General features: G+C 41.9%; 1 protein-coding gene across 2 annotated transcripts in view; it reads left to right on the top strand.

Moving 5' to 3' along the window:
- The first annotated feature begins 344 nt into the window (after positions 1-344).
- TSPAN12 (tetraspanin 12) overlaps positions 345-20,604 on the top strand; it is a 73,410-nt gene continuing 53,150 nt past the window's right edge. The window contains exons 1-3 of one of the 2 annotated variants that reach the window (XM_045052647.1): positions 345-430; positions 8,147-8,314; positions 9,280-9,415. In XM_045052647.1, coding sequence (XP_044908582.1) covers positions 9,350-9,415 — 66 coding nt within the window. In that variant the 5' untranslated portion in view covers positions 345-430; positions 8,147-8,314; positions 9,280-9,349. Of the gene's footprint in view, positions 431-7,752; positions 7,897-8,146; positions 8,315-9,279; positions 9,416-20,604 lie in introns of those variants that run through there. The other variant, XM_023250517.2, reaches the window with a different exon arrangement.

Here is a 20,604-nt window from a genome sequence, read left to right as displayed (position 1 = left end):
AGTGTAGGCTTGTGCTGGCCATACTTTGAGAGGGAAGGAATCTTTTCTTGAAGGCTGCCGTCCTTCAGAGAAAAGAATAGCATGCATGGGATGACAAGATGATCCATAAATTGATTCAGAACTCTAGAAGAAGTGTGTCCCCTTCTTTTTCATCCAAATAATCCTCAGAGGGATTGTGCGAGGAGAACGAGTTTATCCACTGCATGTGGGAAGGAGGCTCAACCTATTCTATTTAAACATCAAAGGACAGTGTGACCCCGCTAAATTTAGGTCACTCACACCTTACATAATGCTCATGACCATTTTAAGAGGAAGGTACACAGATAAGGAGACTGAGGCCTATGGAGGTAAGGACATCTGCTCATTATCACATTACCAGCATACGGTGAAGGGAGCATTCAAATCCAGGGCTGACTTCAAAACCCCTGAGGTAGGTTCCTTCTGTTGTTCTTCTGCCCATATCAAAATCCTTTTGTGGCTGTCATTGCTTCCGAGTTAAGTGCAAACTCCTCTGCCCAGCATTTAGGATCTTCCTTAATCTGGAAACCACAAACTTTTCTAATCTTAACATGATGACTCTTAAAACTAGGGACTAGAGGCATTTCTCTGGGACTGTGGTTCTTGCTCTCGAATCTTGCGTTTCTAAGAACTGCGTTCATCGGCCGGACCAGCCTCCCTGCCGGGGCCTTGGCAGAGAAGGATTAAATCACCTTGACAGGGAGGGCAGCTTTCCTTGATTTTGTGAAGCTTTCCATGCTTTTTTGCTGCCCAACTCCTGTGCCCCTGACTTCCGTTTGTCTGCCAGGGCACCTGCCTCTTCCCATTTGCTGGGCTTCTCCGATGCTGCCATCTGTATTCCTGCTAGATTTCCACCTCGCGCTTGCCAGCACATTCCCCTCATACTTAGTTCCGCTCGGCTGCCTGAATTTACATTGCCTTTTGATGGGTCTTCACTCCAGTTCCAGTCACACCCTAATTGATTGCTCTAGTTTTTAGGTTCTGGCCATCCCTGCCCACTCCCATAACTGAATGAGGCACGTTTGTAAGACTGTGGATGTGTAACAAACATGATCAGTTCATGGGATAGCTGGCAACACTAGCCTGAATAGGGAGGTTGTGGAAGGGAGGGAAGAGGGGACGTGATTTATGATGCTGCTGGTATATGTGCAAGTTGGGAACAGTAAAAGAAAGTAAAGATCAAGAAACAGAGTACACCTAAGTAATGTAAGGTTTTGGCTGCTATGGGCTCAGCTTTTACGTCTGATCCAAGGAATGGCTGTTGGGACCTAGTTAATTAAGTTAACATATGGTCACCCTTGCAACCTACGTTGGCTGCTGCTATGTTTTAGGCCACCTTCCCTGGAGAGGGAACCAACTTGTCTCCACTTTGGCAGGCCTAGAAAGATTCTTCCCCATGACCCAGTGCTAATGTGATGGTGGATCATAAAACACCATCAGTGTAAAACTTACACCAAAAAACCCCACATAATTTCATTCCTGCAAGTCATTTGGGAAAATACATGTAAGTTTGCTAAATCAAACATATTATCTTCCGAATCTTTTTTTTTAAGTCAGTTGTGATGATAGACTAAGAAAGGCATTAAAATGATAGAGATGCTTGTATGTTTAAAAAACTAACTGTATACGTTATACATGGATGTTTTATGTCCCTGACATGGCATCTCTTCCTTTATTATTACCATGAATAGAAGTCATTTAATACTGCTTCTTAAGAAAGAATACTGACAATGCAAATATAATAAAACATAATGGCAATTGTCAGTTCTTTGCAATGAACAAAATGGATCATCATCGAAGCGGAGACATTAGGTTTTTTTTTTATTATTCATTGGTCAATCCTCTATGCGTTCATGCTATTAAATATGAAATGAAAAATTACTACATCTCTAGTGTGCCATATACAGTTATACCCAATACACATACATACAAATAATAACATAGGAATAGAAAGTCCTAGTTGCAATGTAACCTTTTGTAAAAGCTGAATTCTAACCACAAAATCACGTTTTTTTTTTGTTTTTTTTTTTTTGGTTACATAAAATGGTTGGTCTATACATGGTAGGATGAGGTCATTAGTGAGTTTGTATTAGCTCATTATTTTAGAAAATGATTTCTAAAATTAAACACTTTTACCTAGTGTAAATAAATAAAGGTTTTATTAATGCACTTTTGGGCAAACCTGAAAGCTTTAAAGCACTGCCAGTGGATTAGAAGGGGCAGCAGATGAAGACAAATGTCTAATATTCATGGTAACTATCTTCCTCCTAGTTGTTTCATTGTGGGCATTGCCAGGAGCTAATGTGGAATAATAGAATATTTCCTGGGGGATCTTTGTAAGAAAGGTAGGCTTTAGCAGCTGTTTGTAAATGGAACCTGTACAGCGTGTTTCAAAGAACTGTGAATTAAGACTTCTTGCAAAGGGAAAGAGTTCTTAAATTGTATAAATTCTGCTTTCTGAACAGGAAGTATGCTAATGAAGTTGTAAATTCTTTGAGAGTCAAAATTACATTAGAACTCCCATCAGAGTTCTGAGTTTGCAGTAACATTTCAATAAATATTTATCGAATAGGAATGGATTCTTTGCACCAATGCTGGCTGGTGAAATGTATCCAAATCTCTGAACTTTGTACAGAGGCTGGGTTTGGATAAACTTTCAGAGGAAAGTCTTCTAGGGGTTTTTATGAGGGTTCTGACTGAGGCAATCCTATAATCAATAGTGTGGTGTACAAAGGCAAGTATGGGTGCAGGATGTAAGATTTCATCATGAGATGGAAATGATGCGATGGAGTTTTCTTAAGATCCTTTGCCGTTGCCGATATGTTCCTGCTTCGGTGGTTCTCTCAGTAGCCAAGGGCCTTGCCGAGTAGTGCCAAGAAACAGTTGGCTGACAGCTGGGTTGTTTTAGTACTGAACAGGAGAGAAGATGGTAGCATCCATTCTTTTCTCCACTCAAAGTTCAGGCAGAAATCCGCCCCTGTTCAGTTATCTGTCCTCTGTTTGGCCATGTGCTTCAGAGAAGAGTTGCCCCAGACACAGGGAGTGCATTGCAACTGCTTTAAATTAGCCACAGCAGATTCGTAGACCTTGCCAATAATTGATGCATACATGAGTATGACACGGGGTTCTAGGCAATGAATCACCAGGGATGACCTCCTACAAAATTTTTGGGAGAGGCTTTCTTGATCCTAAGGGAGACCCATGGAAGGTAATAGTTTCTTCCTCCTCTAGAAGAAGTAGTAACTGAATACAATGCCTGGATTTGCACAGCCATCTTGCAATCATGAGAAAAGGAAGCCAAAGGACAAGAGCTTACACCTTGCGTGGATCAGAAGAGCAAGGTGGAAAAAGAATTTATTCTTTGATATCATTGTCGAGTGGACAATGCTACTTTTGGTCTTATTGTTATGCGAAATAATGAATTTACTTATATCCTTACTCTTGTGGCACTTTTGGTTGAATTTTCTAGCTTGCAGAGGGTTGCCAGTTAGCAAATAAAAATGTAGCTTGCAGAGTTAAGTTTGAATTTCAGATAAATGATGAATAATTTTTCAGTATATATACATATGCTTAATGTGGTATTTGTCCCATGCAATATTTGGGACATCCATGATTTGTTGTTTATCTGAAATTCTGATCTAACTGGACACCTTGTATTTTATTTGTCAACATTAAACTTGCTGCTGAGAGCAGTTTACCTGGTTTGGTGATGAAAGGCTTTCCTCCGGTCCTATTGGCTATGCTCTTTCAGAGGTAAAAATGTGAAATAGAGTGACGAGTTATACTTTGAGTATACATATTTGGAATTCAGGCTCATATTCTCTAGAACTGGTAAAAGTGTCTAAAATACTTTTTTCTTGAGTCTTGTCAATGAAACCTTACCATGATTTGAAATATTATTTTAATGCAGATTAACTGTAGAAAGAGATCCTAAAGTCTCCATTTCTTTACTTACCACCTATTTGGGGCAATAGAAATCTACCATCTGAGTTTCAGTATTTCAGTATGTAGTTATGAAGAATTAATATACATTTTGAGAAGCACCATTCATGTCAGGTACATATTACTTCGAACATATTAACTCTCTTTCTTGTATTGATTGCTAAGAACTCTCTTAGGTGCACTTGTAAGAATATTATACTAAGAAGCAATAGAAACTCATTCATCCAAACAAGTACTGATGCTGCTTCTTCCCTCTGCACAAACCTGAGCAGAGTGAGTGCAGTAAGATGTGGACAAATGAGATGCTTTGTGGTGTGAGAACCTTGTACTGTATAGGTGAGTGGTTTTCTTCAATATATTTTTTAAAAATTTTAATGTTTATTTTTGAGACAGATAGAGAGAGACAGACAGACAGACAGAATGTGAGCAGGGGAGGGACAGAGGGAGAAGGAGACACAGAATCTGAAGCAGACTGCAAGCTCTGAGCTGTCAACGCAGAGCCCAATGCGGGGCTCGAACCCACACATCCTGATATCATGACCTGAGCCAAAGTCGGACGCTTAACTGACTGAGCTACCAAGGCGCTGTTAAAATTCTTTTTAAATACTTGTTTTTTTGAGAGAGAGAGAGAGAGAGAGAGCGCCCGCGCGCGCGCGCGCGCGCGCGCGCGCGCGCACACACACACACACACACACACACACACACACACGCAGGGGTGTGCGCAACTGGGAGAGGGGCAAAGAAAGAGGGAAACAGAGGATCTGAAGCAGGCTCTGTGCTGACAGCAGAGAGCCCAATGTGGGGCTCTAACTAACGCACTGTGAAATCATAACCTGGGCGGAAGTTGAAAGTCGGATGCTTAACAGACTGAGCCACCCAGCTGCCCCTAGCTGAGTTTTACTCCTGACTCTGAAACTGGCACATATTAGATTGTTCATAAATTATAGCTGTTGTTAGTACCTAAACTAAGAAGAATAATTTTGCCTTTCCTTGGAGGATAGAGACCCATCTCTTTTTTAGTATCTTCAGCATGTGGCACAGTGCATTCCACACACCCAAAAGGTATACAATGAGCATAAATGGCCACGGAATTGGGTTCCTACCTCATGGGCAATGCATAGACCATACAATCTTTCTAATGGGTTATTCTGTATTCAAGTCATCATGCCATTTTGATACTTTTTCTATCTTCCTTTTCGTGCGCAAAAGAAGTTATTCTCACAGAGAAAAATATAGAGCCCACAGAATGGCAGCTGTGATGTCAAGTCTTACCGTGCTCCTATAATCCTGATGAAGAAAATATTTGGAGAAGGAGGGAAGAGCCGCTGCCCTTAAGAAGCTGACGGCTGCCAGATGGGAGGACTGCTGGTGCTGTGGACACTACAAAGCAGAACTTGGGGCGCCTGGGTGGCGCAGTCGGTTAAGCGTCCGACTTCAGCCAGGTCACGATCTCGCAGTCCGTGAGTTCGAGCCCCGCGTCGGGCTCTGGGCTGATGGCTCAGAGCCTGGAGCCTGTTTCTGATTCTGTGTCTCCCTCTCTCTCTGCCCCTTCCCCGTTCATGCTCTGTCTCTCTCTGTCCCAAAAATAAATAAACGTTGAAAAAAAAAAAAAGCAGAACTAAAGTTGAGGGATATAAGATAAAGGGAGGTGGGGTCAGGTTTAAACAGTCAGAACTGCCTAGTACCGCAATGTCTCAAAGGTATTGAGGACTCCTCTCCTGAAGTATTGACTCCCAGACTGATGACCATTTACCAGGTATATTATAGCAGCTCTGTTTTCTACCTAACTTGAAAAATGGGGATATTAACCCCAATTTATCAGCTCACAGATGAGGGATTTGGTCCAACGAAACCTGAAGAGACTCCTTTGCTGGTTTTCAGGCATCTGTAAATCACTAGTCGCAATGGTTTTCAAACTTGACTGCAGAGTAAAATTAACTTGGGAACTTTGAAAAGTCTAGATGCTTAGGCCACATCTGCAGAGATTCTGATTTAATTGGTATGGGATAAGGCTTAAGCATTAAGGATTTTTTCAAAGCTCTCCAACTGATTCAAAGGTACAGCACTTTTGAGAATCGCTGAACTAGCGTGCTCAAAAATTATGATTCTGGATTGTAGTTTGGAATTTGATTTAGCCTGAGGTGTAACACTAAGCAGTTTCCTTAACTTCTCTTGGTTCCATATTCCTTATTTATCAAAAGGAGGTGGGGTGTATATACTTCTAAGGCACTGTCCTCCAAAATTTTTTTATTCTAGGGCCCTTAAAAGTTTATGAATTATGAAAAGGCAACCTTACTGCTTTCTCAAAATAGAGGGGGAGCTGTGTTCAGTGACATGGGAATTCTTTGCACTCCTTTTTGTTAGTTATAATGGCAGTCATAGACGCCCCTCAACGTGGGGATGGTTCTGCCTCTCACAGGAATGTGTGACACCAACAGTGTTCAGATGGCAAGATTCTCAGTAGTCCCCTGCTAAGGACTGGGGTCCATCCTGATTTGCACAGAAACTGCTAGAGGATAAAAAAAAATAGGTTTCTTTTCTCTTATCCACGATTCCAGGAGATACTTTATTGCCAGAGTAGAGTCATCTGATGGACTACTGCATGTTTTTCTTCGTCTTTTGTGTGGATGGCTATTTTGTGCTCTTTTGGGCTTGCTACCTTACATTTGGTTTAGTGACTTGCTTACCAAGAATTTTCCTGACCCTAACCTGGAACTCTCAGCTTCTCTTTTAGTCTTGGTTTTACTTCTACCCAAATGAGAGCATGTGTCTCATCGTCACTCTGGTCATGTGGCTACTGACTCCAGACAGGAGATGATAGACACAGCACTGCAAACTTCTTCTTTTTCCCCTAAAGAAATTTAAGGAGGACTTCCATTATGAGGTTTTCCCCAAAATGTTGCTTGTGTTTCATGGAGTTTGTATTTGTTAGTCTAGTTTTATTTGCCACACAATGTGCACAAAAGTAATCATAGAAATGTGAACTATCATGGGGCACAAAACATCAACGTTTTATATGGAAACTATGATTGAGTGATTTTTTTTTTTTTAAGTGTGAAACTTCTTACTTCCCAAAGGAAAGGTACTTTGGAAAGATAGTCTCCTATTATTACTTTAATACTTCCTGAATTTCTAGTTTAAAAACAAATTTAAAGACCCGTTACTCTTCACACAATTCAAGATAAATCACCCAGGGGCTCCTGGGTGGCTCAGTGGGTTAAGCATCCCACTTCAGCTCAAGTCGTGATCTCACAGTCCGTGGGTTCAAGCCCCGCATCGGGCTCTGTGCTGACAGCTCGGAGCCTGGATCCTGCTTCAGATTCTGTGTCTCCCTCTCTCTCTGCCCCTCCCCTGCTCATGCTCTGTTTCTCTCTGTCTCAACAATAAATAAAAACATTAAAAAAGTAAATAAAAAGATAAAACACCCGGTTAAAACTCAGACAATCTTATTGGGAGAAAATTTTGGAACCTTTGGGTTACTTGTGAAAGAGTTAAAAATGTTCTTTCTTTCTATTCTGGATATCAGATCCGGACACGTTTACTCTGGTGTTTACACAAATGCTGTCAGTGCACCATGGAAGTTGGAAAGAAATCTTTTCATTTTTGTCAATTTTATTTTTATTTTTATTTTTTAAATTTTAAATCAGGAGGGCAACAAAGCAATAAGAAGGATCATAGGGCACCATGTTAGTGACAAATCACAGGAGGTGGTTCCAGAAAGGTTGTGAAAACTAGTTTCTCATTGCAGGAATTGGGTTGGGCCACTCCTTCGCCCCCCCTTCTCAAACACAAATATTTTCATATAATAAAAGCCTGTTTCCCTATGGTTATAACCCAGCCTCCCCTCCTCGGACACCACCATTTTAAAGGGGGTTACTGCGCGGACTTCCCCGCAGTGCATACGTTTTCTCTCTTTCTGGGCCGCGTCTCATAGAGGTGAGGCGTCCCTTCGAGGGGCTCACTCCGGGTGAAGGGACAAGAAACACCCACTCGGATCCAACCCGGGCAGCCAGCGGCCGGAGCATGCGCTGAGAGTTTGTGCAGCTGGCCCTGGCTGCCGCCGCTGCCTCGTCCGGACTTGGCGAGGACTTGGGAGGGACAGAGGCGCTGGGAGGTGGCTTAACAGAGACTTTCCAGCAACTGCTGCCCAGGACTCTTTTTTTTTTTTTTTTTTTCTTTTTCCCAGGAGGCGGCGACGGCGGCGGCGGGGGAGAGGAAGAGAAGGAAGCGTCTCCTCCTTGAGCCAATGCAGCCCTCTGGCTCTCCGGGAGGAGCGTCCCTGCCCCGATGAGCCCCCGCAGTGCGTCCGCCACCGTCCCCCGGCGGGAGTGGGGCGCGGAGCCCAGCGCCGACGGTGAGTGGCCGCACGTCTCCCGTCTCCCCAGCCGGCCGTCCCGCCAGCCCGCCGGCGGCTGTCCCCGGCGCTGTGTGCTAAACTACTTAGAGGCTGGCGGTGGGGCTCCCCCGCCGCCGGCGCTCCCCCACCCCCCACCCGCGCCCTGCCGGGGGCGCGCGGACGCGGTGGCGGGGCGGGGGACCGCGCTCGGCTTTGTGCTGCTCCGGCGGCGCGGGGTCGCGGCCGCGGCCGGGGGAGGGGGCCGTGAGTGACTAACCCGGCGTCTGCACAGCTGCACCGGCCCTAATTCCCCCGCGCCCCTCCCCGCCCCCGCCCCCGGCTAATCCATCATTCCGGGCCGGAGCACCATTTCTCACGTTCTCCCCGAGAAACCCTAGTCGCGGGGCGGAATCCCAGCTCAGCGCCTCGCTCCCCCCTCCCAGTGCCCCCTGTTCACACTCGCGCGGCGGGGTGGGGTGGAGGGTGCGGAGAGCTGGGGGGCCTGGGAGCTGTCCTAATGCGGGGGACGCTCGCACCCGCGGACTCGCCGGCGGCGCCGGTGACGTCTCCCGGGGGTAGTGCGGTTTCCAACCTTCGGGACGGTTCCGAGCTGAGCTGTCCCCCCCCCGGGAGGGGCGCGGACTGAGGGACGTTTTCCAGAGCGTCTCATCAGAATGCAGAGGACACCGCCGCGCGTCCCCCGAGAACGGGAGTTTACTGTGTGCCTTCATTCATCCGGGAGTCAATCTTTTCTCTTCTCAGCAGGTGTTATCTGAAGCCGGTTTGGAACTTTAGGGGAGTTGAGGTTACAGTTACAACTTTAACAAATGATTTTCGATGAAGCGATGTCTCAAATGACCTAGGCTTCGGGCCGGACTCGGGACCCAGCTGAGAGCTGCAGAGGAGGGGTGGGCTGCGGGGCGGGAGGGCGGGGGCGAGGAGCGCGGTGATGAGAAGTGCCCTGTTCTCCCCGCCCCCTGCAGACCGCAGCTACTTTGCCGGTGAGAGTAGGATGTGGTGAAAGGATGGGGCTTCTCCCATACGGGGCTCACAATGGCCAGAGAAGATTCCGTGAAGTGCCTACGCTGCCTTCTCTATGCCCTCAATCTGCTCTTTTGGGTAAGTCAAACAGTTCCACTGCACCAACAGGTGGGGACGGCTGGACTCGGTCTCCTCCAGCCACCACTTAATGCGCCAAAGGGCATGGCTAAACATTAATTAATTACAGAGGATCACACCCTCTATTTTTCAGAGAAGTCCATTTTGACCTTAAAATGCCTTTGATCTAGCTGAAGTGCCATTTGTAATTAGAAAAAAGAAATCGACGCCTGGATACTGGTGGGAGTAAAATTAGACTTGAAGTTAAGCTAGGGATATAAATAAATGCACGTGCTTGTGCTTGCAGATAAGAAAATTATGGCACACTACTTAGGGAACTGCTTGTTTTCAGGAATTTCAGATAACTGTCCAAGCTTTCCTTACGTCATCCTAGCCTATAAAATCTGGTTGGCGTAAAGCAGTCTTACTATGTTTTCGTGAGAATTCATACATAGATAGCCTATTGAAAGACTGGGTAGATTTTTCTACCGGTAGAGATTCCATCCAGGCTGAAAAGGTGGTTTTCATGTAACTATTTCTAAGTTGGCAAAGTTTTAAGGAATTTTGTGTATGCTTTTGGAAAATCCCATAACCATTTAAGGAAATAAAATACATAAAATTTAACAAGCTCATGGAAATCTTTATGCTGTATGAGCTAGTGACTTTCTATGCTTTGCGCCCAGGCATAAGTTTTCATTAAGTGTTATTAATAAATCACATTATTATTTATAAAATTTATGAGGAAAATATAAAAATTAAAACTTTTAATGTTGCTTCAAGAAGTTGTCATCCTTAAGCAAGTAAATTTTTGCCAATTTTGTATTCTATTAATAACTTATATTCAAAATTTTCTGTTAGAAATTTTAATGTGTGATTTATTTATCTGGCCGACTGGCTGGCATTGACCAGCCTCCTTTCATAAGGCTAGTGCAAGTGGTCTCTAGAGGATGACATTTTGGTTTCGACTAGTCCCTACGGGTGGCTCCATTTTGAAGTGACAAATTAAGCCTTTCTTCTGTGAGTAATCTGAAAAGATATCTAAGTTGGCAACTTTTTTTTTTTTCTACATGAGAATTAAAAATCATTGCATAGTTAAATTCACCACTTGGGAACGTAAAATCACTAATTGATCTCATTGCAGATGTTAATTCTAAATATGTACGTTTTTTCAATGGATCATTAAATCACCTACTTAGCTATAAAGTTACTAAGATTTTGAACTTTGTGTGTTTTTTTTTAAATGTGTGGTAATTATCACTTCAATTTACTGGTTTTTCACTTTTCTACTTTATGCTTTTTAATTATAGAATCATCACACTTTTATAACTAAAAGGGAATTTAAAGTCGACTTGGTTGAACTTCCTTACTTTGTGAATGAGAAAACGAAGTGTAGGTTAGTGACTGGTCAGAGGTCAGATGGCCTGATGGTGACGGTTCCTGTAGCAGAACTCAGCTTTCTCGCTCCCGGAGAGTGCCGTTACGTGAATGATTACTGTGTTCTCAGTCTTGAAATTACTAGGACTTTTGTTGTCCAAAGAACAATGATTTGGAAATTTTCTTAATAATCTGTATTATGTGGGAGGAAAAAAACCTCAATCACTGAACAAAAATATTGCTCTTCCGACTACTGAATTTGCTTCAAAAAACCTATTTCTTAAATTCCTCCAGGGCTCTTTCTAGCACCCCAAAATGTAAAATGTCATGTCTTTGCTGTTATCCTGTACCTCAGCCTTCTCATTTTCTGTGGGTGTATTTTATTTATTTATTGAGATCCCTTCCCCCTTTCTCCAGCCCTCTTCTTCTGCCAACTTCCCCTCCAACAAAATAATCCGTGTTAACCTCTGTATCTTTTAAAATTTTGTACAAAGATGTATTTACTCATACCTGTCCGCATACACCCATTCGTGTACATTTATATGTATATTCACAATATATTTTTGTTAAAATGGTTTTTTTCTCATGCGGGTTCAAGTGGCAGGAGTGGGATTGCTTTGTGGGAGGCTATGTGATACAGAAGACAACAAAAGAGCTAATATTTATACAGTTCTTCTTCCGTTTGCCAGTCACATTTAGTGCTTCAGTCTCCTAGCCTGTGAAATAGGAATGATAGTTCCTCTTGTCTAGCGTTGTCCTGAGGATTAGAGTTAATGTACACACGGGGTTTGAACAGTGGTGCCTAAATGTGCTATCTATGTGGTGGCAGTAACAGTAGGTAGTAGTACTTGTGTTTGTTACCGCTGTTACTACAGTAATGACGCTCAAGTAGATTATCAGGAGGTGGAGTGCTCACTCAAAGGAACCCCTGTGGTGGTAATAGCAGCAATTGTTATTCCTGGGATTAATACTGCTACCACTACTACGTTTCCTTGACCCAGAAATCCCGCCCGGGGAATTTGTTCCCTAGAAAGAAGAACACCGATAGACCCCATTATATGCACACAAATATTTATTGCCATCTTGTTGGTGTTAGGGCACTTTGAAATTTTTGTCGGTTTGAAAGGTTTAAAGTGTTATTTTACTGTTGCTTTGTTTTTTATTTCCTCTCTTCTCCAATGAGCATGAGCATCATTTTCTTTAGACACGTATATATTTCATATATGTTATTTCATTTTATAATTCATATTCAGTAAGTATGTCATATTTACCATTTAGGTTTGTCTATTGTTTGTCCATTGATTTCATTTATGCTGTTACTATACAACAGTTCAACAAATTTTTATAGGCTGTTTTAAATAAGATTTTATATACTCTTTCTTCTGTTCTTCTGTTCTTTCAAAGCACCTGCCTTTCTTGTTTTAGTCAGGGTTTCTTTTTCCCAGTGGACTTTAAGCTTATTTGATATAATTAAAATTATCTGTTGGGATTTTTGTTGGAATTGTATGCGATGTATATCAACTTTGGGAGAATCGGCATTATTCTTTCAGTGCTAAAACAATGTTTGCAGATCTTGTGTTTTCTTACTGAGTCAGATGTAGTTTTCAGCCTTGTGCTGGGCACATTCCTGGGCATTCTTGCACTACTGTCTCATCTAATTCTCACAACGGCTTTGGAAAATTGTTTGTTTCTTTTTTTGGGTAGAGAAAGGTTGTTCAGAGAAGTTCAGTAACTTGCTAGTGAGTGGCAGAACAGGGACTCAAAGTTCAAACTTCTTCTCCAAGTGTGATAGAAGTTGTAGGACTGGAAATGGGGGTGAATGTATTTGCAGTGGAGAGGTAAACACCCTCAGTAGGAAGGGATAAGCTATCCAACTCCTAACAAGTCCTCCAGAGCAGCGTTTCTCACCTGCGTGTGCCTACGAATCCCCCCGGCGTCTTGTTAGAATACAGAGTCTGATTGAGTGTGGCGGGGGCTTCACGTATTGAGGAGCAAGGCTTTAGTCCTTGTGTTCAGTTCTCATTGAGATTAGAAGCAGAACAAACCAGTGTAGCATATGAGCCCAACTTCTTACATCACACTTCACATCCTGAGTATGGAGAGGGGATTATTCTTGCCTCTAGTTTTGCAGGATTGAGAAACCTGCCCTCTTTACCTCTGGGCTCAAAGCTGAAGCCTTTTACTCCTCATTTTACATTTTAAATCGTCCCCCCACGCCATACCTTCCCTATTTCTACTATGTTGCTACCATCTTTCCTCCTGTATCCAGAAGGATTTTAGGGAAAAGAAAACTAAAATCTTAACTGAGGACGTATAGAATTTTGCTTTGCTGTTCTGAGAGTTGGAAATCAGAGTGCTTTGTGTGTGTGTTTTTAAAGTACATCCTGAGTATTTTTCTAAATGTGAGGCAGAGATATGTCTAAGAGGAAACAATTCAAGATCACAAATGCACTGCTTCTCTCCATTGCCATGGATCCAGTGACTTTGATGTGTCATCTGTTGAGTGGCCCTTCCACATTCTGAAGAAGCGCAATCCCGGTATAGCTGTAGGGGAGCTGGCACACAGATATTGGACCTTCTAGGTTTGTCATGAGTGTTGTGGGTTTGTAATGGGAGAGGTCACATGGGACACGGTGCACGTGGGTGAACTGCCCCAAGAGCTCTTTTGAAACCATGATTCACATTCTGGCCACAAAGGAGCAAGGAAATGAGCTATTTTCACTTCAGTTTTATCCCACTTTTACTATTTAAATGGCATATTATTTGAGTAAATGAAAGCTTTCCTCCATTTTAAAGACAACTTCTGTGGCTTTATGATATGAATGCTTGCCATTCATAGATGATAATTTTCTGCTATTACAACTATGGATAAATATGGTTGTCTTTGGAAGTTCTTGAAGTTGGTGAGCACTTAACATTTATCAAATATGTTTGCTTATTATTTTCTAAAAATATAATTTCCCATCTGTAGTTTTTAAGCCCCATTTCTCACTGGCAGATAAGAGCCATTGTTTTTCACCTACCATTACTAAAGATAGTAGCAACAGAGAGGAACTACTCTAGTGAACTAAGAAAAGAAACTTATAAAAGAAAACCTTAAAAGTGGACAGGGAATCCAGTTCATACTTTTGGGATATATGCAGGGCAAATGAAATAACAGAAGGTTAATGTCCTGTTTCTTTTTCCTTGGCCATATGTAGTGAACCTTAGGTGTTTGACCCATGGCAGACCCTACAGAGATTCTTGGCAAGTAGACATTTGTATTCACATGGCATTTATGTAGTCATATAAAAATACAACTTTTTAAATTGTTACCCCTAACTTTATACTCTGAAAGTCCTTGAAGTTTTCTTTAATTCTAGTGACTAGGGGAGAGCTTTCCGACAAACGTTAGTTCTTTTTAAAAATAAATATTAAATAAGCTTTAGTCTCAGGGGCAAAGCTGGTACATGTTTTTCATACAGTGTGGCCCCAACTGAGCAAAGATGAGCCATCGCATGGTTCATAAGGACCACACTTTGGAGAGGGGTGTGGGGGATTTTTCGGGACATGTCCTTGTGGCAGAGCAGAATAGTACTGACCTTGGCCTGCCAGCCTCCAAATAATCAAGACTTGATTTAACTTCATGTTTCAGTAAATAACTATTTCAAACCTTTTTTTAAGACTAAGGCAATTAAAAAAAAATTTTAGTGTTTATTTATGTTTGAGAGAGAGAGAGAGAGAGAGAGAGAGAGAGACAGAGTGCAAGCAGGTGAGGGGCAGAGGGAAAGGAGACACAGAATCCGAAGCAGGCCCCAGGCTCCGAGCAGTCAGCACAGAGCCCAACGCGGAACTTGAACCCACAAACCGTGAGATTATGACCTGAGCTGAAGTTGGACACTTAACCCACTGGCTGAGCCACCCAGACGCCCCAAGACAAAGGGAATTTTAAAAGCACCTAGTTCAATTCTCCATTTTCAGGATAAACAAAGGTTCCAGAAGTTTGAATTACTTGTCCAAGTTCTCTGCAGAGATAGAACTGTAACTAAATTCCCCATCTCTCTCCTGCATTCTGCTCTTTGCTACCAGATTTGACATAAAAAGTAAAGTTAAGGTAGATGGTTTTAAACATCTGTCAGCCTTAAACTTCTGCAAGAGAGCCTTGAACTGCTCTCTTAAATGAGAGTATAGATTATGGATGGCAGACAGTTGAAGGAATTAGAAAGTCTGTCTTATGACTAGGCCCTTATTATTTGGTGGAAACCAAAGGCATACATTTCATAATAAGTTTAGGGACTCTGCATACATGTAAAATTCTGATTGAGAAAACAACTTGATTCAATACTTATTTTTACATAATTAGATTTGAACAAACCCAGAATATATCTCCAGCAATAGCAAATTTCATATGTACAAGTATTTGTTGAGAGCTAGCATTTTCTAAATGTTTTTCAAGACAGAATGTGGCAAATGTCCTGCTAAGTAGTAGATCAAGCATATTTCTCTAGAGTAGTATTTGGGTTATTTTCTAAGCATTTTCTTCAACTACAAATGATATTTGGCAATATTGGAGAAAATGTAAGGAGCTATATGCCTAGTTACATATGATAATTATAGTGCTCCTAGGAATTTAATCATAATGAATGACAGTTGAAGAATTATTTTATTTTTATTTGGAAACCTAGTAGAAAATGCTGTTATTAGGAAGGGGTCCTGAATTGCTTGGACTATTTGTGCTTGTAGATTTAATAGCACGATTTGTATTGAGGTGACCTCATCTCCTTTTAGCTTTGTTCCCTGCTACAGCATGCACTCTATGTTGTTCACTGCTATGATTTTCTCAACCCCAGTGAGTAAAATCACTCTTTGAGAATGAAACTGTTTCCAGACATTTAATGCAGCTAGAAATAATGTCATAATAAAAAGCAGTTTTATTCTCAGAGTTGCTTGTTCGCCATAAGATAGGGCTTTGTATTGATATTATTTATTTTGACTAATGTTCTGGGCACAGCTGCAATGCTTGGGTAACTACTGTGCAAAAGAACAGTAGAGTCAAGTAGAAGCTTGTAGTTTAAAGGACGCTTGAGAACACTTAAACCAGCTTCTGACCTGATATATAAATCTTTGATCTTGTAATTCAGCAGGCATCTCTCTACTGGAAAACTTCCAGTGGTAGAAAGCTTAGTTCTTCTTGAAGCATCTCCTCATTTTGCTTAGCTCATCTAGCAAGTTGAAATTGCCTCCCTTTAGTTTAATCATTGTCGCATTCATTTCATCTAATATCTGTTGGGCCTCACTGCTGGGCCTGGTACTCTGCTGTGTGGTTGGGCTCTAGGCAGTGGTCTGTGGAATGAGATGGGTGGGTGAAAATAGGAAACAATAGATAATTGCTCTGTGAAGTCTGTCCCAGAGGGTAAGGAGGGAGTTGGGAGAACATCTTTATATGCTAGCTGTTTGAGCTGGTCTCAAAGGGCAAGGTTGAGTTGCTCTGCTGGGGAGGTTGGGAAGGCTGGGGCAGGGTGCATTGGGAAGGAACTTCATGGGCAAAGACATAGAGGCTTGGGGGGATCTGCATGGTGCATTGCTGGAGAAGTACAGGCAGCTTTTTGTGTCTGAGTACAGAATGTGTATGGGAAGGAGCAGGCAGGGAACGGATTGAAGAGATCCTTTAAAGGTGACTGAAGAGGGCCTCTGTGCCCTGCTGAAGCGTTTAAACTTGACTCTCTAGGAAAGAGTTGGGGGTAGTGGAAGCCAGAGCTGGGAAGGCCCCCCTCAGGGCAGCTGTGGGAGCTGTATAAGCAGAAGAACTCAATCTGTGTTTCCTAAAGCTAACTGAAGGGTGAGTATGAGGTGGACTCTGTGAGCTGGAAAGTTCATTAGAAGGTGATTGTAATTACCTGGCAAGAGATTGAGGCCCTGAACTAGCCAGAAGTGGCAGGAAGGGGGGAGGAATTCACCAGCCGTGGTGCAGGAACTATCTGTAGGACGTGAAAATAATTAGATGGAGAACTGAGGAAGAGGGAGAGGTTCAGGCTGTCTGCCCAGTTGCCAGTTTATGTGATTGAAGCGTTGATTATACCATTTACTGAGATAGGAAACACAGTGGGAGGGACACGCAGGTTTCGAGAGGAATGGAAATGAGTACCTTCTCAGAGATGTCAAAACTGAGAATGGCCATGCAATGCAATAGATAGCTATATCACAGAGCTTTCTTCCTCATCCATGTGCCAGACCTTCAAATATCTGAAGATTCCATTTCTGAACTAATCTAGGCGTTGCCTTTTGTCTTAAGCTGACTGAGAAAGATTAAGAGAAAGCCCTGAGGTCAAAAGTGACTTGAGATAGTAGTAGGTAATATATATAAGAATCCTAGTCTGTCTTTTCATTGCATAAATCCTCTGTGAAGTCGGTCTTATTTTCCTAACAGTTTGTATTTGAGGAAATAGGCTTAGGAAAGATTCAGTGACACCCAAAGTCATATAACTGAAAAGGAGCACAGGTGGAATTCAAACCAAAGCTTTTTGATTCAATGGCTTCTTATAGCCATTATGGCCAAGACTATGTGCCTTAAATGGCCTCTGAGACCATGTATTCTGGTCCCTGCTTGGCTTTCCATTCTTACCACATGCCAGTTTCCCTTCCTTGAACATGTCGTGCAGCCTTCCATCCTGGGATCTTCGCTGTTCCTTCTGGCTGGAATGTACTTTCCAACTGCTCTTTCTGTAATGAACTTGTGTAATTCTCCTTCAGATCTCAGCTTTCTGAGAGAAGTCCCTTTGACTCCATGGAATAGGTCAGGCACTACAAATAGGATTCTTATAGCAACCAGTATTATTCCTCCCCAGAATTTATTACAGTTTGCAGCTACACATTTATGTCTTTGATGGGTTGATTAAGGTGTGTTCTCTTAGTAAATTTCACCACAGAATAGAGATGATGCCTTTTCCTGCCCATCCATGTGTCTCTACCACATCACAAAGGACCTGGCCAAGAGCAGTTGATCAATATGTATTTTTGAATGGAAGAATTACTTCAAAACCCAGGCACTTAACCAAATCTACCCTGTTAGAAATGTTTTGGAATATGCCACTTAAAAGATATACACATTTTTTGTTATAAATGGAAGAATGTGTATGATGACAACCACTGATGATACACTATACCAAAATGAAGAATCTGATAATTTATTGACACCTGTCTCAGAGCTTAGATACTGAAAATTGGCTAAACAGCCAGTAAGAAATTCGAAGATGGAGAAACCAAGATCAGTTATTACTTTAAAGAATGATAAAGAGAGGAGAGAATTATTTGTAATTGCACAAGAATTTGATGTAAATAAACTATCACATTAATAGAATTTTCTGGCTCCCGTGAAACTTACAAGGTATTTAAAAGGCCACATACAAGTCAAGTAGAGGAAGAGCATGCAGCCTTAGATATAATCAAGTAGTCCATGGTGCCCTGCTAGCCCTGTGTGTTTTAATAGGTTCTATTATTATTTAGCTATGGAGAAGTCAAAAGATCAGATGACTACCACTGAAAAGATAGTTTATTATACTTACAGATCCTGAGAGAGAGAGTACATGCCTCATCACGAGGGCCAAGGGGGAAGTACTGGGGTCCATCACAAGGCAGAGAGAAAGGGACTGGGCAAGTACTTGCATTGTGGCTACATCAAGAAGAAATGGGCAAGACAAAGTAAGTAGGGTCTGGATTGGCTACTTTAACTAATTTCAGCAGCCTCTGGAGTATAGGGGCTGTCCCTGGTTGTCTGGCACCTGGACCTTGGCATGTTTATGGCAGGTGTAGAGTGGCCCAGAGTGAGAGAGAGAGCAATAAAAGAGGTGTTTGGGGTGTGGGGTCTGGAATGGTTGGTTTTTATTTGAAAATGACAAGTGTGAACCTGGGAGAAGACCTCTTCTCAAGGGTGGTGGAGGGCAGGAGGCCAAGGCAAGGTGGCTCAGGCACATTATCAGTTTGTTCCGACCAAGGTGTGTCTGGCTTGAACATGTAGAACAGATGTTAAAGCATCAAATTCACAGAAGCTAGAAGCATGATTAATAAACTGTGGCTGACCCACGGGGTAACTTTTATTAGTTTTTACTTTTACAGTCTTTTTATTCCTAACAGAAAAGAGGATAGTAATAACTAGCTTCATTCTTTGCTGAGCTGTGGTCCCAGGATTCATAATCTGTTTTAGGCCATGACTCCTGAGACTCTATTCCCCAAAGGATATAGTTAAGACATTCAGACTTAGCCTGTCAAGTACAGACTGACCCCCATGTTATCCCTCCCTTTAAAAAAAAAGATCCCTGCATGCTGTGCAGGCTAGTCTCCTCACTGTGGAAATAGATACATTCATTTTTTAAATGTTTATTTATTTTTGAGAGAGAGAGAGAGAGTGAGCGCACACATGTGCACACGCACCAGTAAGGAAGGGGCAGAGAGAGAGAAGGAGACAGAGAATCTGAAGCAGCCTCAGGCTGGAACTCAAGAACCGTGAGATCATGACCTGAGCCTATTGGACGCTGAACCCACTGAGCCACCCGGGTGCCCTGATATGGTCATTTCTAAATTTGGAAGGCAGTTGGCGACTAAGCCTTAAGTTCCAAAGACCAATGGCCTGAATTTGAATCTTGGTTCTGCCACTGAGAACCTGTAAGACCTTGAACAGATTACTTCATTTTTCTGTGCTTCATGGTACTCTTTATAGTCTTTATTATCTGCTTTATCTGTTTATTCCTTGTGTCCCACAAGAAGCTTCCCAAAGGCTGGGATCTCGCATCTCTTATTTATTGTGGGGTCTCTAAATCTAGCACAAATAGTATGAGGCAGATAGTAGGTATTGAGTCAATGTTCAGTCACTGAATGTATTCAGTCACTTCAGTATTCAGTCACTGAATGAAGAATGAGCAAATTCACTACCTGATTTTCCGAGCAGGTAGCCATACTTCCCTGTACCAGAGGTCATAGAGCTCTACATGTTCTGTTTGCCTTTGAGCCTTTATCCAGAAAGCATTTTCATGACCACTGCTTGACTCAGTCAGTACAGACTCATTCCTGTCTTGTATATTCATTATTTAATGAATTTAAAGCTAAATCTATGATGCATAATGGTAATCGATGTTCACTAAGATGACAGAAATTATTAAAAATCAAATTAAGTTAATTTTCACTATATGGTGCTTAAGAACATAAGTAGAAGGCACACTTTAGAAAAATAAATCCATCTAAATAGGAGAGGGTTAGGGGTTAACCTTCAACTTTTTGAAAAGTTGAAGACTTTTCCTAGGAAGACTCGTTTTGAACATGTTCTATATAGTTACTTTAAAAAAAAACCTGTGGACAATTTAAAATATAGACAAAAGTCAAAAACACAATATAAGTAATCCTTAATTACCTATTACCCAATTGTCAACATAATCTCCACTTCCCAACTAAATCCTATGCATTATGATTATTTATTTAACCATTCAGCATATATCTCTAAAAGATAAGGATCCTTTAAAAAATCTTCGTACCACTGTCATATCTAAAACAATAATTTCTTAACATTTTCAAATATCCAGTCAGTGAAAATATCCCCAGCCATCTCATGGATGTCTCTGTGATTGTTTTGTTTGAATCAGGATCAGGTCAACATATTGCATTGGGTAATCCCTTAAATTTCTTTTAATTTGTAATAGTTTCTCCTTCCTTCTTTTTTTCCACTTGGCCAGTTTTTTTTAATTGAAGAAATTGGATCATTTGTGCTGTGAAATTTCTCATATTCTCAATTTTGCTGATTGCATCCCCATGGTGGTGTTTAACAAATTTAAATCTAGTCCCTGTATTTCCTATAAACTGATAATTAGAGG

This window comes from Felis catus, chromosome A2, assembly GCF_018350175.1.
Source record: "Felis catus isolate Fca126 chromosome A2, F.catus_Fca126_mat1.0, whole genome shotgun sequence".
Lineage (NCBI taxonomy): Eukaryota > Metazoa > Chordata > Mammalia > Carnivora > Felidae > Felis > Felis catus.
The sequence above is the reverse complement of the archived record's forward strand: the minus strand, read 5'-3'. Positions and strand labels throughout refer to the sequence as shown.